We start from the raw sequence: 17,072 nt of genomic DNA, 5'->3' as shown, positions 1-17,072 counted from the left end.
AGTGAAAATAGAGTATATTTCTCGCCTAAGGAGGCAAAACAAATAAGTCTTCCCCACGTGCTAAATTGGCTAAGCACATGGGGAAGGCTTGTCTGTTTTTTCTCCCGAGGGTTGAAAGCGATTTTTCAATACAGCGTAGGCAGGAAAGCTATCAATTTCTGCTCGTCGAGTTGAAAAAAATATCGGCATATATAGCGAGCAAGTCTCTCTATCGGTTTCTGTCATAAAACAATAGCATAATGTAAATAATTGTGATGAAAAAGAATCCTGAAGTTTTTTAACCTCAACGATTAGTTTATGATAAGATTTTTTAATTTTTTAATTATTTTATGGCAGAAATTGATAGAGAAATTTGCTCGCTATATACCAATGTTTTTTTATTTGCAGTGGGATGAGCTGTACTGATACAGTTCATTTTCTTACCGTTAAGAGCATGAAAAATAATAGTTCCTAATTAATTTAACTGTCTGTGGGTTGATATCAAATTGAAAGATTATGATATATTTTTCAGGAGTTGGGTTGCAATATATATAGTTTATGTCGTTTGATTTCATAGCCATATACGGACAGATTGAATATACTTATAAAGTAAACGTATTTATGGCTGATACGATGAAAGAAGTGAAGCTTATTATAGAAGAATTTTAATCAAACTTACTGGAAAAATGAAGAATGATAAAAAAACGCTTATTCGATTTCATGTTGGAAAATAATCATGGAAAATAAGGAAGAAAGTAATAGAAAGACAAAAAATGACACAGAAATTGATAAATACGATATTCACGACGAAGGTCACTTAGATGGAGTCATATTGAGGGGAGCATACCTGAGCTACTCCTTTGCCTCGCGAGTAAGTTAATTAATGGGGAAAGAGTACCTGGAATCCAAGGTGACCGAACCGTAATGACCGGTGGAATTATGTTGCTAGGGAAGGATTAAAATGGGATGAACTCTATGTGAGGTCGATAAGGGTATTATCGACGCCGTCATTGATTCGCAATAAGCTTCCACCTCGCCCGATAGAGCGTGCAAGGTGGCCATGACCCGAATTAACCGATAGGAAATAGAAAAATGTTTCCTATTCGGGCAAAAATTAGGAGATTCGTCGTGATTGGTCGCAAAAGCCCAGGAAGACGGTCACTTTCCAGGATTGAGGAAGAGGTAGGAAGGATCCTCACTCTGATGAGAACTAGCGAAGGTAAGCCACCCAAATGTATATCTTTAAGTTAAGCATTAAGTAATTAGTTTATTAAATGACAGGATTGTTAAATCATGTCTAAACCAACGAGTTGAAAGGAAAGAAACGTGAAGTCCAGAAATATTGAATTGTTGAAAAGAAGCTTCCACCGTAACTATATTGTTGATTACACAGTGGCAGAAGCTCCCTATTTCGAGGCAACATTGTTGGAAAATCCTACACAAGCGAGCATCTCAAAATCAAGAATCTCAAAAAATCAATAAATAAGTAAAGTAAAATTCGAGAATGCGATCAAGAGAAAGAACGAGTACTACGTGTCAGAGAACGTTTGAAGCAAAGAACAACAGAGGACGAAAGAAAAATTGAATGAAAAACTAACTGGTTACTAACTTTTAATGTCGATTGACTTGTAAATTGAACAAGTTCATATGAGAAAGGCCGATATGATTAAATCTTGAGGGATCGTTCCTATAAGCGCGCGCGTTCACCGTGCGCTTTGATATCGCCTTACTTCTATAAATTTTCATTTATGAATGAGTAATGTCTCCGATGAAAGGGATGTAGAATGCACTGTAATTGTTAAATAATATTTGAATATTCGCTAATAAGCTAACATAGCTACGCCTTTTTGTAACTTTTTCAGTTCCATAATTTTTTTACTTAAGGTATATCCTACAGTAAGTAGAAATTTTTAGTGTCGGGACTGAGTAGCTGTGAATGAATTTAACCTCATTGAATCATCTCACTTATGTTTGTGGATACTCATGTAGGTGTACTTCGCTTTTCCTTGAAAAAGCAGTTTATTTATAATTAAGAAACCTATTATCATGAGCTATTCGCAATAAATTCAACGTTTCATTAAGCACCTTTTTCAAAAAGTATCAAGCCTCACCAGCACTTAGCGTGACCCAGGGTTTGCGATGGGGACGCGACTGGTATGAACCCCACCAAACGTCGACTTGGACCGGTTTATCCTTTTAATGTATATACCTAATTGAGTTCGATTTTTATATAATAGACAGTAATCATTTGATTAACTTTCGCTATTTTTCGCTGTAAGAAGGCATTACTGTAAATCCTGTAGTGATGTTAGTCCGCAAAAACGCAAACCATATTACGGTGCAGGGATTCTAATACTCTGTGTCGAGTTTAGGTGCGAATATTATATGGTCTGCAAATATGGTCTGCAATGTCTTCAGGAAGTGAATGTGATTAATGTAATAAAACCGGACCCCTTGGTTTCGAATATTGTTGGAATAGCAAAAGGCGGGGGCAGGAGTGTCACCTACTAATCTGCCTGCCAAACCACTGGTCAGACAAAAGTTTCAAGACAGGTGACGAAGATGAATTAAATTCCAATCGTAAGATATCGAACGCAATCAGTGCAACGCAAAAATAAGGAAAAGTATGCGAAGATAGCCGGTCGCTTACTAAAAGGTGAGACATTAACGAACCCGTGCAGGCGTTGATAGGATCCATCTATAGCCCCAGGAGATATGTTGATTAATCAATGTAGAAAGACAATTGACGAAACTTCTCAATTATGGCCAGTGACATCTTTGGAGACGAAGCCAAAATGCCCAGGAAGTCACCACGACTAAAATTCAAGATAAAAGACTTTGATAGTAAAACTTTAAAGGATGACTTCTTCAAAGCTTCATTCTTATCAATTTCTTATGTAAAGTGTATGGAGGAACTAGGACTGAGAGAGTGACATTCAGTGACTCTAGCGGATCACGATTACTCAGTCAAGGACTTCACGAAAATTCACGCTTCGCCCCATATACCGCGAATTGCAATTTTTAAAACTTAGTCTATATTGCGAGTAATAGATCTCCAGTGTATCAGACAACACTCCGGAAACTAATGAAGAAATGGCATCAGGAACGTATAGCTAGCAGTATGCCAGAACTCAATCACTAAAGATGCACATGATCGGTGTGAGCAGAGTTGAAGCCTAACTTTGTCATAATCTTACAGTCATGTGACTTTAGTATCCCATCCTAAATTAATGACGCCAGTCGAAGAGTGGTCATCTACGCTTGTGGCTCTCAACCATTCTAGAATATGAACAGTGATAATATGACCGGTTTTGGAAAGACTTACGTTGACAAAATGCCCTTCTACAACTTCTATGCTCCAGCGAACCCGCGGAGAACGTGAAGTAGACTTTTCTGTGGTCATAGCCCGAGATTCCAAAATATGGACGAACGGCTGGGAGGTGTAGAGATCTGAGTTTTGGAAGACATGCCTTACAACAATTGATGATAACGTTGACCGTGGCTCTGTTCAACATCGCAAACGAACCGACGTTTATAAGGTCTCTCTCAGGTCAATTTTGAATAACCTATTCTTACCTTGTTTCTTGGACAAAATTATTTTTGTTATTCATTGGATTGCAAATTATTCGAGTTTTGCGAATTTTGCTAGTATTGTGAATTTTTGATAATTTCGGTACAGCAAATTTTATTCCGCCTATTTTCGTTGAAAGTTTATGATTAATTTTCACTTTTCTTCACTTATAACAATTCAGTTTCGTGACTTGTTGTTTATGAAATTTCATTTATTTTGAATTTATTCTAAGTTAGTTATTCATTTATATATTTATTCTGTAATATCTTGGAGTTTAGAACACTGTTATTTTTCTTAACTTCATAATAGTGATTTTGGTGTAAATCTTAACTGTAATATTCGTGAGTTGACGCTGAAAGTAGAGAAGGATTTCGTCATGGTAGCCATTCCGTTAAATAAGCTGGCGCCTAACAATTGTATTTGGAATTTGGGTTTTGAGGTTGTTGGCGCCAGAGGGCCGGAACAACGGAAGGAGAATCCCATGTTCTCCCAAAATAACGTCGCAGTAGATGACCTATCGTAATTATCGTGAGCAATTTGGATGCCATTTAGTTCAGTCGTTTATCTGATACCTGAGGAAAATGATCGATGCTTGACTCTGAAAGCTTCTAGAATTGGATGCAGCTTATCACCCTCCATAGCTAACATTAAAGGCTCTAAGCAAAGAAGACAAACGTTGATGTTCTCAGTAGCTACGTTAGTGTTTGCATATTGCATTCCCATTTGGACCGATGCTCGCAAGTTTCTAGAAGTACGCTGTAGAGTCCTACACATCTATAGACTTAGGGCTCTTAAAGTCGCAAATACGTTGTCTGAACATGCAATGTCTGGTATCGGTGGAATGTTATTGATAGAGGTAGTAGCTTCAAAGCCCAAGCCCTTGCACCAACGAAACTGATCCTAGAAACGCTGACCACCACGAAACTGGTGATAACAGAAAGTGGATTCTTGTTCCTCTTCTGACAACTGATATATTTGTCGAGCGTTTTCAGGGCACTGGTGTCTTCAAGTGTATCTTTATAAATCAAAACATGAGTTTTCAAGCTGCATATGAGTGAATAAGAATGCCGAGTAAGCGTTTTTCATGCAGCTTCATTTCAGTGAAATGCGCAATAATTGGATATAGGAAGACGAAAGCAAGTGATCTAAAATCAATGCAAATCATGAATCAATGGAAACAGGAAAATGTACATTAGATTGAAATAGAGTGGACGAGTGGTAATTACAATGATAACGGGAAAAACAAAAAGATTAATCATTTTTTTGTAGATTTTAATCGTTATAGATCACGTACCTCACTGGAAGAAAAAGTATCATATTCTCTCCTTTAAATAGAGATGCGTAAAATGGTGATGACCGAATTTCCTCCAATTTTCGAAACCATAACATAGTTCTCTTAAGTGAATAATTCACTGACTGTATTCAATTAATACTAATGCAGTAGGTGAATAATTTAATGCAAATGTTCTATTGAACGCTGTTTGCGTTGAATAATTCTGCAGACCATTTTCTCATGAGGAAAACAGGTCTCTGGGAAATATTGTATTATAAAAAAAAATGTTCTTTCACTCGTATACCCTTTCGGGTTTTTACGATTTGTTCCCTTCCCACTCCCCAACCACCTGTACCGCATTTGCTGAAAGGGAGGGAAAACCTCATCTGAGGGAAAAACCTGCCCTGGTACAGTCGTCCTTTTGACAGGACTACCGCTCGCCCGTGAGACCGTGAGATCAGAGCGCTATATGTTTTTAACCGCCGGTGCCCGGGATCGAACCCGGATCCTTGGCATGCTAGTCCAGCACTCTAACCGCACGGCCACTACCGTCGGTAATATTGTATTATATTTTCATCCACACAATATATAATGGATATATAGGAAATAGTATATTATGCAACACGTGCGTAATATATTTTTTGACTCGTGGGAGGTTTGTAACACGAGCCGAAGGCGAGTTTTACAATCCCACGAGTGGAAAAATATATTACGCACGCGTTTCATACAAAATTTTATGTCATTGCGTCCGGAATCCGCGATTTAACCGAGCGAAGCGAGGTTAGAATCGCGTGATTACGGGCACCGATGGCATAAAAGCATTATTAATATCATATCCACTGTTCATGTACATTAACACAGAAAATGCATATTCCACAACACACTTCATTTAAAGGCCGATATGGAGCGTAAGTCGTGCTTGCTACTATGACCCCAGTAAACGAATGACGCGCACATCAAATACCGTGCACTCTCAGGTTACGAATAACGTCACCATAACCTTGGAAGTACCGTACAGCAAATTTTAATTTGTGATTGCAGATGGAGGGTGGAAAAAAAGTGGTTTCAACAGCTTTTTAGATTGACGTCAAAGAGACATTAACCTGATCGATGGATTCAGATTTTTTTGCGGGTTATAATCAAAGTCATACGAAACCCAGCAACCAGATAATTTAATTGCACACGTGCAAGTTTAAGGTGCACATGATATTGCGGTGAATCAAAGCTTATCGATTTATCCTAACACCATTTAATTGTCAAGTTAGTGAAAACGAACAGCATTTTCATGAATAGGAAATCACCTACTCCTCATGAGTTGGCGTATTTTAAGGGTTGAAAATCTTATAACAAGATGCGCCTGTGAAAAATATGCAGTCTTACATGCCAAATAAGTAAAGCACTGAACCTCACCTACCTGGCAATTGATCTCGTTTTTTTTTCTACCATCTTTCAATACTTTTTAGATTATTTCGACCGTTTATTTGGCAATATCCTTCATTCATTCTTCTCTGTTTTTGGGTTTTTGTTTAAGAACCACAGATCCACACAATTTCAATTTAATTTGTGACCCATCGCAGCTTTTCATTGTCTAAAATCTATGGAAAACGAAACCTTGAAATTGATATTTTGTTATTGCCAAACAGTTTCTACTGTGTTTTTAAACACCTCGGTGAAACTGTGATGATGCTTCACGTAGTAGTCAGAGTTCAGGGAATTCATTAGTGCTCTCATAAACAGGTTATCCGAATCCGGCCTGCCAGGAAGTACAAGTACAGGTGGTTCTTCTTCTGTGTGCTTTGTAATGCCTCGGTCCCCTGTTCAAAGAAAATTGGATTGTCGTCCATTCTCATATCATTGATGGCGTCAAATACTGACAATTTGTTGGACAGTGAGATGCCATTGGCGTTATCATCGAGTGGCCGTTTTTTCTTCGATACAGCATTGAATGTTGCGTCACTCATTCTTGTCCGTGGTTGCATTCGATTGTTTTCGGGTGTACTTTTATTTAATGATAGCTTTGAAGGGCTAAATCTTCACTAACGTTTCTCAGTGCGGGTAGATGGTTATTAAATCATTGTTTGCACTGTTGTATCAGAATACACTCGGCGCACGTTACTGCACCCGCAGAGACGCGAATTATTAAGAAACTTGCGCTTTAGCGCAAAGTTAACCCGCACTTATGACGTATGCTTTTTAATTCTCTATTCATACAATTTACCAAACATCACTATTTATGCACTTAATTTACTTTATTCACTTTTCTTGACCCCCCCCCCCCCCCCCTGCTCTGCTCTGCTGCACAGAATCGTGCTACCTGAGTAGCCAGAGACCCAAGGATGCAAGAGAAAGCGTTCTGCATCGAGCCAGCCAATACTATAGCATTTGGCCTACAAGATGGGATGATCTCAAGCGCAGATACAAAAGAATGTCCGATGCCAGCGAGAGAATCAATAATCAGGACAACTAGCCTGATCCTGACCCATCGGTTCAGCCGACTTAACTCAAGCAGAAAAGGTTCATATTTGAGGTGCTAGGCCTCTTCTTTTTGTGATACATTGCGCTCATAGTACATATGTGACACTGTCTTCAAAATTGAAGAGGACAATATCAGGCGTTGTCGCAGCAATGGGTCCGATAGTTGCGAATGAGAAGTTCCAGTAAATCTTATATTTCTTATTCACGACACCGGATGCAATGTTTCCCGGGCCGTAAGGCAGCCTCAATGTTCTGTCTATTCTACAAGAGTTCCAGAAGTAATAATAGTGCATTCCTCAAGTCCCATTATGCCAATGGATGGAGTTCGTGTCTGCACATGTCGGACAAGCTGACAAAAGATGGACCAGAGTTTCGGGGATCTGTTTGTAAGCCCGACACCTAACTGAATTTGCAACACCATAACATGATTCGGATAGACTAAGGTGTTCATCAGGCCGGCCTGACATGCACCAATGAAACCCACAGTTTCGGACATCAAGCCTCCTCACTGCATGAAAGAGAAACTCAGCTGAACAGACAGACCCTGCTCCTCCCCAGGACGAAAAATACGCCATGCATCGATCTGCCAACGTGCATGCGAAGTTCCTTGAACTGGTTCGTCTCCTTGATGGTCGCTCTTCGCCGACATTTCGCCATAATAGCCAATGAATTACTAGCCAGCTACACACTTCGGCCATGACGAAATTCTAAACCAGGAGTTCCAGTTGCAGTATCCGCCATCTTACATAGAAAAGCTTGGACCTCATGAAGGTCACGATCATCCGCAAACTCAAAAGAAGAATTCAAGTCATTCATGACGTTACAAGCCAAGCCCAGCACCAAGCGCTCATGAAGAGACCTTAAACTGAGATGCCTTCGATCTCTACGGTCACGCGGGAAGTCTAGACGCCGACTCGAAAATGGGGGGTGAAGACTCTGCTGAATTTTCATGAGCTTACGAGAATCACGGTCCAATTGCTTCTGCTCATTCTTCCTCCATTTAAGCACTCCAAAGGAGTAAAGAACAACTGGTCCAGCGAACAAGACTGTTGCGGCCATCTTGTTCTTTTCAGAAAGTGTGAACTTCTAAACTCCCCAAGCTGCCGACGCTACTCCTCGCGAAAACTCTGCTTGACTGACTCAGCCTCTATTACAGACCGCTGACTGAACCCAAGATATAGATAACATCGACGCTATCCACCAATTGAAGGTCTTCTCTGTGCACCGACTCTCCTTCTTTGTTTGGAAAACGGCCCACTTAATGCAAACACCATACCAACTGTTCTAGAGTACGCAATTACAATGTTAAGCTGAAGCGTGAGAAGACACTTATCAAAGGGAAACAGCTTCAGGTCGTCCATATAGAATATATGGCTGACCTGATGCTTCTTCTTGCCAAATCTCCCGGCTGGGTATTCCCTCCAACAGCTCGCGAAGCAACAGAAAGCGGCATCAGTGAAATCCAAGATAAGAGAAGGCTCAAAGTATCGCCTCGGACAACTCACGTCGTATACTGTAACAACCCTGAAGTTAGCCGACTTCCACTTCCGACTTCCAGATATTATGGTAAGGCGTGTCCTCTAAAGCGGTGCAAGACACTTGGCTCAATCGCAAGATACTCCAATTGCAGAAAATGGGCTGATGGCTCGTGCTATTAAATACCTTACCGTCAATCCGTGTCACTGACCGATCCTGGTGATACTGTATCAAATCGAGCAAGACACAATGATCAACAAGTAAAATTTCGTTGCAACTTGAGAGTAATGGGTTTGCTGCCCGTTGTTCGCACATCTGCTGCTATATCAGCTCAATATCGCACACGATACACTGATTCAAAACTATGATGAAGAGTGTATAGTGTATTCAAGTACGTTATTGGTGGGTAATTCACAGGGTTGTACAACTCACCCTTCTTTGGAAATAGGACCGTTTTTCCGTCCACCACCTGTCCAGGAACCGATGAACTACCATCGATATACGATGTAAAAATCCGACTTAGATGGACATAAACAGAAGTAAACCTCTTCCACCAAAAGCTGATGCTCTCTAGACCCCGCACAGCATGATTCTTCATTCCCCGCAGCGTTAGCCGAACCTCCTCCTGAGTGACTAGAACGAATTTCACATACTGGCGACGATGTTCCAGGCAGAACGTATGAAACTTCTTGTAGAGTCTCCACCAAGAGATGAGGAATCTGACCATAAAACTCCCACTAGAACTCCTCAACCCACTGATGACATCTTGTCGGCTGCAGATACTCATGGGTCAAATCATCGGTTAGGTCAGAGGGCGGCAGCCTCAGCTTTCGAACCTACTCCGACTCCCGACCTCAATTAGTCAAAATTGTCCCTTCGGGCCCATGATGCCATGTGCGTAGACAAGAGTAGTGGGAATATTCGGCAGAAACTTGGTGATGGGAAAAGTAAAATAGAAACATTTTCTATTTCTCTAATGGAAATATTTTTTCAATTATTGTTTCTTTTGATGTTATACTTTTGATTGATTATTAGGTGTTTTTAATCGAATTAAAAAAATAATCGTACCTTTCATAGATTCCTTGAAGAGCAAATATTGTTTGGAAAACAATTATTAAATATTATCATGTAGTTGATAGACGTGACTTGACATGCATTTTCAAAGTATTCATTTCTATATTTCCTTTTCTCCATGCCAAATTAAAAGACACAAACTTCTCGCAATCAAGAACATTATCGGCGTTCTTTTATGTATAATTGACGATTAAATTTTTCTCTCTTAAGTTCACGAGCATCTCACTTTCATGTCCACCGATGAATGTTGGATCTTGACCATTATCTGTTAATTCAATCTTTTTTAATCAAAAAGAAAATATCCAAACATCTGCATAAAAATTCAAACCATTTTACTCTCGCATTCCAATTACACGCATGCGCCGTCACCCGATGTTCCCTCACCACACAAATGTACGAGAACCCTTGTAATCGCGTTAGGTCCCTTACAATTGGAACCTTAATAAATTTATGGCTACAGCTCCGAGCCTACCTGAGGTTGCTTACATCTGCACTATACCAGGAGCCAGCCTATTCGTAGGGTCGGGATAATCTCCAAATCTTAATGGGTACCCAATTCGCGAATTTTAGCTTGCGAATAAGATCCAATGGTGATGATTCTATTTCCTGACGTATTCTCGTCAGCCACGAAGAGTGTTGTCCGAGTCAAACATAAATGGTTGACCAACCAGAATCGGTACCAAGTTTCAGTTTTCTCGACTCGTCGAAGGATGTGAGGACTGGAACCCCAGCGCTTAGGGCGTAGTGGGTCTGAGAACAGGCAACAACACAAGGCGGACACGTAGGAACACTCCCAGTGCCTCTATGAAACTTTCGGGCATACTGCATAGATCTTTTACTGATGTATGAGCGCTCCATGTTAGATAGGGCGGGCATTCAAACAGGTGATTCTTCAACAGGGTGGTTCGAAAGGGGCGGTGGCTACGTTTGAATTCAGCACGCTCTAGGAGAAGCTCATATCGGGGATACCTACTCTGTGACGAAGGCAGCACATCCCGCCACACGGCAGTCCAACCAGCCGTAGTTGGGAGTGTGGGGCATTGGCAGTACTGCTGAGTCTCTTTCTTGAGTCTTCGTATCTCTCTTTAGTCCTTAGTAGACTTTCGATGCCCCTGCATTGGGTTTCGCGCCCTCTAGGCGAGAATTATACTCCCTCTGGGTGAGTGCAATACTCTCCTCGGCGTTCTCTGGGTGAGAGCTACACTCTTCCTGGCGATACTCCCTATAATTGGGACTACCTTAGTAGGTCCGTCAGACTCTCGGTAGTGTGTACATGGGTGAGTTGGCATTCCGCTGTCGTGCTCTTGGTGAGATCGTCCTCGAGGTTGTTTCACGTGTTTTGGACTTCTGTGAGTAGGCTCTCGATATATCGACCTGTTGGTGTACGCGTTGTCTTATTTGGCAGTCTAGATTTCGGTTTAGTGAAACGGCGTATCCGTGGATCCTGACCCTCTCTCCACGACCTAGCATTCTGAGCCACCGGTCTTCAGATCGGTTGGATTATTAGGATGCGAGTATAGGAACGGGCGAAGGTAGTAAGTATCTTCGATCTCCAAGACGAAATCAAGAAACGTGTTACATCATCAATATAACGATTTTTTTTCAGTAGAGTTAGTCAGCCTCGATGAACTAATTCTTAGCTGCTAAGGCATTCCCAGCCCTGTTGTCATAGCCAGCCTTTGAAATTCTTATCAGAGTTATATGCGTTTTCTCAATAGTAATTCATCGACGAATTATTTGTTTCATATTGTTGGCTAAAGTTTTCGCTCTAGCTCAGAGTTTTGGACAATTGCTCTATTTTATTTTTTGAATCGTTGCAAATACGGACACAAAATGATTGTTGAGCACGATTCCTCATCATGAAAGCATTAAAAAAAAAATTTTCCTAAAAATGCTGCCTATTTACTATGAAACATTGCCATTTATGTTTCAAATTAATGGAAAGTTTAAAATGTCCACTTCATGGCACGGTCGCCCGGTATACGCCGAACCAGATGGCTTCTCAAGTGGATGAGGCCCCTCTCCCAGTCCACACTGATATATACCACTATACTATACTATACTATACCGCTCATTTTGTATCAGTCAAAGGCAGTTAGCATCGAGGCGAAACGTTAATTGAGGTTTCGGTGTTTGAATAGTCTGTGCAAGATTGTCTGAAGCATTCGTCTCTTTGTTTGTCCCTTGTCTTTAACTGTAACAACTTGTATAGTCCATGAAGCCGGGGACACCGCCAAGTCCACGTTGTGGGGGACTGGATAACGCAAAGAGGTGTGCGGGTAAATTCGGAAACGGTTCCCCAAAGAGAGAACAATTCCAATAAAATCAACAAGCATTCCGGTCTGTGAACATTCTGAAGAGGAGTTGGGACTGAGAAACCGTGTGAATCCACTACACCTTAACCCATTTTTTACTTCCGGAATTTTTTGCTTCCCATGTTTTGTACGAAAGCTTTGTAATCGTCCGGATCGTTCGGATTTTCTAATTTTGGTTGCAAATGATGGAGAATGGTCCGAAACATAAAAATACCAAATTTTGACACCATGTGTATATGTGCGCATGGTGAATTTCGCCCACTTTTTTAGAAAATTCAACGAATAAGCGATTACAGTTATTCCGAGAAAAGTGAAATTTAGTCACATTAAAGGTATCGCCAAGGACTAAATGTGTGCTAAAATTTAGCTCCATCGATCCAGTTATTTCTCATATAAATTGTGATTTCGTTCTGAAACGTCTTTCGCAAATATCTTGAAGACTATCTGACCGATTACATATTTTCAACTTTAAAAATATTCGTCTCCATGTACTCTATGTCAATTAACGAAAATCTGTATAACCATCCATGATAGATTTTCACGAAACTCCAACATTTCCGCTTTTGTTAAAAAAAAATTTTGCTAGCACAGCAACATTGCGAAAAATCGATTCAACTTGGAATTTCCACTTGGTAACGAGATATTCGGTATTGAAGAACGGCTGAATCAGGTGATTAATTCATGAAATATTCAAATTTGCTTAATATTGACTTTCTAAAATATCTCGAAAATTACCCAACCGAATTCAATTTTTCACATCTTGAAATATTCTGCTTGATGGACTCTATCTCAATCAATCAAAATTTGTAGACCCCTCCAATCCAAGTATTCGAAATATTTCAACAAATTTTCCAATTTGACACATCGTTAATGCAAAAGTTAAGTGAAAAGATTAATTTTTCAAGAAATGAGAGTACATACGAAGCTTTAAGCATTTTCTCTAGTGGTTCGAACGCATACTATTAATTCATTGATGGCGATGAAAGGTTGGAAAAATCACTCAAGGTCATGCTCACTGTCACGTCTTCGCTGTCATCTGCTCACAACCTCTGCTTGTTAATACTTGAATTCCTCGGTTAGATTATTGGACAATAATTGACTGATCCAAGTGATGGAATAAAAAAAATATTACCATATTTTATTCACCTGGAATCATCCTGGTTTATCATACTAAACAACTAATCGGGTTGAGACCAGCTAATTTAGATCAGGATTTGATAAGACTGGTTGATCTAAATTGAATTTCACAGCCTAATTCTATTTGAATGGAACAAAGCATTGCATCCCCAGTCAGTCTCTGATCTTGTGGACTAATCTGTAAATGATTGTAAGCCCGGTTTCGAGGACGAGCGCATCATAAGTGCTTAGCAAAATGTCGATTGAAGTAATAATGACCTACGCGGAGAAAAAAAAACATCGATTAAATGTGTCTTGCTTGAAGTTTGTACCGAACTTGTTTTCATTAGCCGAGATCGACAACTAATATTACTTTCTCAAATATTTGTATTCATATTTTGCAATGATTTGTCCTTGAGCTAATCGCCATTGAGTGATGTAGAGTCAGATACTAAAGGCCGTGAATAATCCGAATTTGCATCTCATGTATTTTGGTCACGAATTTTAGAATCTAAGTGTAGATTACCGTGATACTGAGTATTATCAATTTGTCAATTGAAATTTGACAAATTGAGCAATAGAAATGCCATATGCTAATATTACTGATTTGTGAAATAATTTCATTTGTGTTGAAGTCATTATTGGCTGGTAATTTGTCGTTAATTTTGGTGAGAATTGTTATTTGTATTGGTTCAATTACATTGTTCTATTTACTGTTTATTGATGTTCATATTAATATCATAATATTTACTTAAATTATTATTTTTTCTTTACCTATGTGCACTAGCAATCAACCTGACTATTGATTTAATCGTTTGACGAAATCGCCCGAATAAAAACATAAATGAACGCTCGAACATGCTCGGATAAAAACGGAAATGAATTTGCGTGCTTAAATCAGGTAGATGCAAGGTCAAATCACACTCGAATAACAAATGAATATAAAAACTATATTCAAGTGTGTCCAGATTTCCATCACGACGAAACGCTATGAGGTCGGATAATTTCGCACTTGAATCAAGGGAAAAAAGATTGAATGACGGTCAAGTGGGTAAGTACTACACAGTGAAACAATTCTCTCGTGGTATTAAAGAATTCTAACAAAAGATAAATTGTCGATAAGCGCATGCTTGATATTTCACAGCTTTCAGCAACCGCACCATCGCTAGAAGGATGAAACTTGGGGTATATCGAGCCGCTGCGAACGTTCTTAGAATCTCCCACTTAGGTCAAGGCTAAGTCTCTGACTCCCATTGTTCCCCATTTCGAACATATAGAAAGTAATTCCAAGAGTTTTCCCATCGTCTTTCACGAATTATAAGACATTAACAGATAATTATCGGAATTTCTATTTTAAGTCTCTTTGCGATAAGTTTCCATAAGCATAATTTTTCTTCCACATCTAGACAACTGTCCAATATTATCCGCACATTTTTCAACCCCTACTGACCTCCAAATAAATTCTTAAATAACGAGAGAATGGAAACTTTTCGAAAATTAATTCATGAATTTCATAAATTTTAGAAAGAAAGAAAAAGAGAAAGTTTCAAAATAAAAATCTAAATGAACCTAATGGCCTACCTCAATTCACTAGTTTCCAACCCCTCAACTCCATTCCAACTATACCTGTATATCCAAACACCTGTTAGCTGGCGCTCTTGTATATACCCCTAGCACATCGGCTTTAAAATACCACGGTGTTTGCAAAGTATTTCGGCGGTTGAATATCCAAAGATAAATGGATTTTACTTAAAATCTCAAACCAACGGTTCGATACCCTCCAACACAGCCCGGGCAGAGCTCTACGCACAGATGAGAGCGAAAATTTTTTTTTTTAACGAAATCATTAAAAACTCACCGGCATGACCCTGCAGCGAATAATTAGCCTCCTCGCTCGGCAGTGCAGTCTCCTCGAAAAAACTCTCAGAGGCTGTCTTCACCACTCCCATGACGCGGCAAACCCGCCAGTTATAAAAGTGAATCTCCCGAATCAATGGGATCCAGTAAATTTCGAATTGTCCGAGTAACGAATTTTCAATCACCCAATGAAACAACTGATGGCACTGAGTGCTGAAAGGCTGTGTTAATCACTGGTACCCTGATAATCCTCAAGTGAGCCTTGTTGACTTGATGATGCCGACGCGTCGTCTGGCGAAGCTCATAACAGGACGAGGGAATATTGGTTGGAATAAGCTTTCACAGGATGATATGCGTCTGCGTCGGCGCGTGCGTCAATCTTTTGCCCCTCTGGTACCCAGCAACTGTAACACTACTAGAGCGGCTATGATTCTGAGGCGGTGGTGACGCGCACGGGGATGCATGCTGGACCGTGTATTTCCTCGTTGGATGAAACGGGGCGAAGGGGAGTACCAGCCGACGGTCGGAATACTCTTCGAGTTATATATATATATATATATATTGTTGGTACAGGGGCAATGTCGACGCCAACTGGGTCTCGGTGAAGGTCTCCGGCTCACGGATACTGCCGCGTGGCTATCCCCCTTTTTACCCGCAGCCTTCTCCCAGACCACCCTGTCCTATCGTTACTCCCTTTGTCGCCCTGCACTCCGGCGTTTTGCACCTTTTATTTCTTATAATTTTATTCTCAACTCGCGTATCATCAGGATTCATTTCATTTTGGGTTGGTGCCTTCAAATTCTGACGTTAGGCTTTGTGGGGACGTACCAGAGATTTGTATAAACGCTTAATTCGATTTTGGTCGACACTAAAAATGAGGGTGAGAGAAACTTAAGCAGAATTAAATTAATAATCATTTTGAAAACATTTGCTAAACCACGGGTGTTGAAAGGGCTCGGGCTCAACAGTTATTATCCAGGAATTTTAGTTCACCGTTGAAAGATTATATTTGAAATTTTTGATAACGACGAGGCCACGTGATATTCCTGTTTTTGCTTGATCAGAAACTGATCGAGTTTTGATCAAGTTAATCGGGTTTAAAGAACATAATTAAGTTCTTTAAGCCCCGCTTTAATGTAGATTCAGAACAGGTTCTCATTTGAGCAGCTTCACATTAGTCTAATAAAGTGATTGCTGATGAGGATGTGATCAAGTGTGAATTCAGTGGACCCAATCCGGAAAGCTGCCCGCAGTGTAGGATCCAATTTCGGTTAGCCAGGGTTGATCACGTGATGTCTGATGAGAATCTTACCAGGTGCTTATCCAGCAAATTGAACCCTAAGAATTATGGACAAGCTCCAATCAAATTGTGCTCAAGTCCACACACAAAAAACACTAAGAATACCGCACACAATCTTATATAGATTTTATGGATATTCTATGCACAAGAATTCCAACTTTTCGCATAGAGTAATTGTACCGAAATGTGTGCATAAAGTTTGCATAGGATCCTCTATAGTATTCTTTGTTTTTTGTAATGTGCACCCGATGTGTATTAGAACAAACCTGTTTCAGAAATTTCATTATTAATACTAATTTCCAATTTATTCATAAAAGAGTTATAATTAACTTTATGATCGAGACATGGTGCCATTATAAATATGTGTAAAAATACCAAAATTACAAGTAAATGATTCTAAGTAGTAAGATATTAGAGATAACTCAACGAGTACCACGATAGAGATTTTATCGGAAAAGTAGCGTTAATTTGCCAATGATTTCGGCATAGTCAAAGACATAGACATATATATAAAAAAAGAAAAATGAAAGAGTATTAGACTATAGGCACTGCAATCACAGACTGGAGCTTCAGCATTGGGAAAATAATACATCTTTTTTAGTGTTAATTAGGGTAGAAGCTCATCAAAATCGACGA

The 17,072-nt window shown here is 39.8% G+C and overlaps 1 protein-coding gene across 1 annotated transcript in view; it reads right to left on the bottom strand.

The window, feature by feature from the left end:
* Syt1 (Synaptotagmin 1) overlaps nucleotides 1-15,401 on the bottom strand; it is an 83,336-nt gene extending 67,935 nt beyond the window's left edge. The window contains exon 1 of the mRNA XM_011301448.1: nucleotides 15,138-15,401. Within this exon, the coding sequence (XP_011299750.1) occupies nucleotides 15,138-15,228 (91 nt within the window). The 5' untranslated portion in view covers nucleotides 15,229-15,401. The remainder of the gene's footprint in view (nucleotides 1-15,137) is intronic.
* Between the last annotated feature and the right edge of the window lie 1,671 nt (nucleotides 15,402-17,072).

Source organism: Fopius arisanus, unplaced genomic scaffold, assembly GCF_000806365.1.
Source record: "Fopius arisanus strain USDA-PBARC FA_bdor unplaced genomic scaffold, ASM80636v1 scaffold00022, whole genome shotgun sequence".
NCBI classification, from domain to species: Eukaryota; Metazoa; Arthropoda; class Insecta; order Hymenoptera; family Braconidae; genus Fopius; species Fopius arisanus.
Note: the sequence above shows the minus strand (reverse complement) of the source record. Positions and strands in the feature narration are given on the sequence as shown.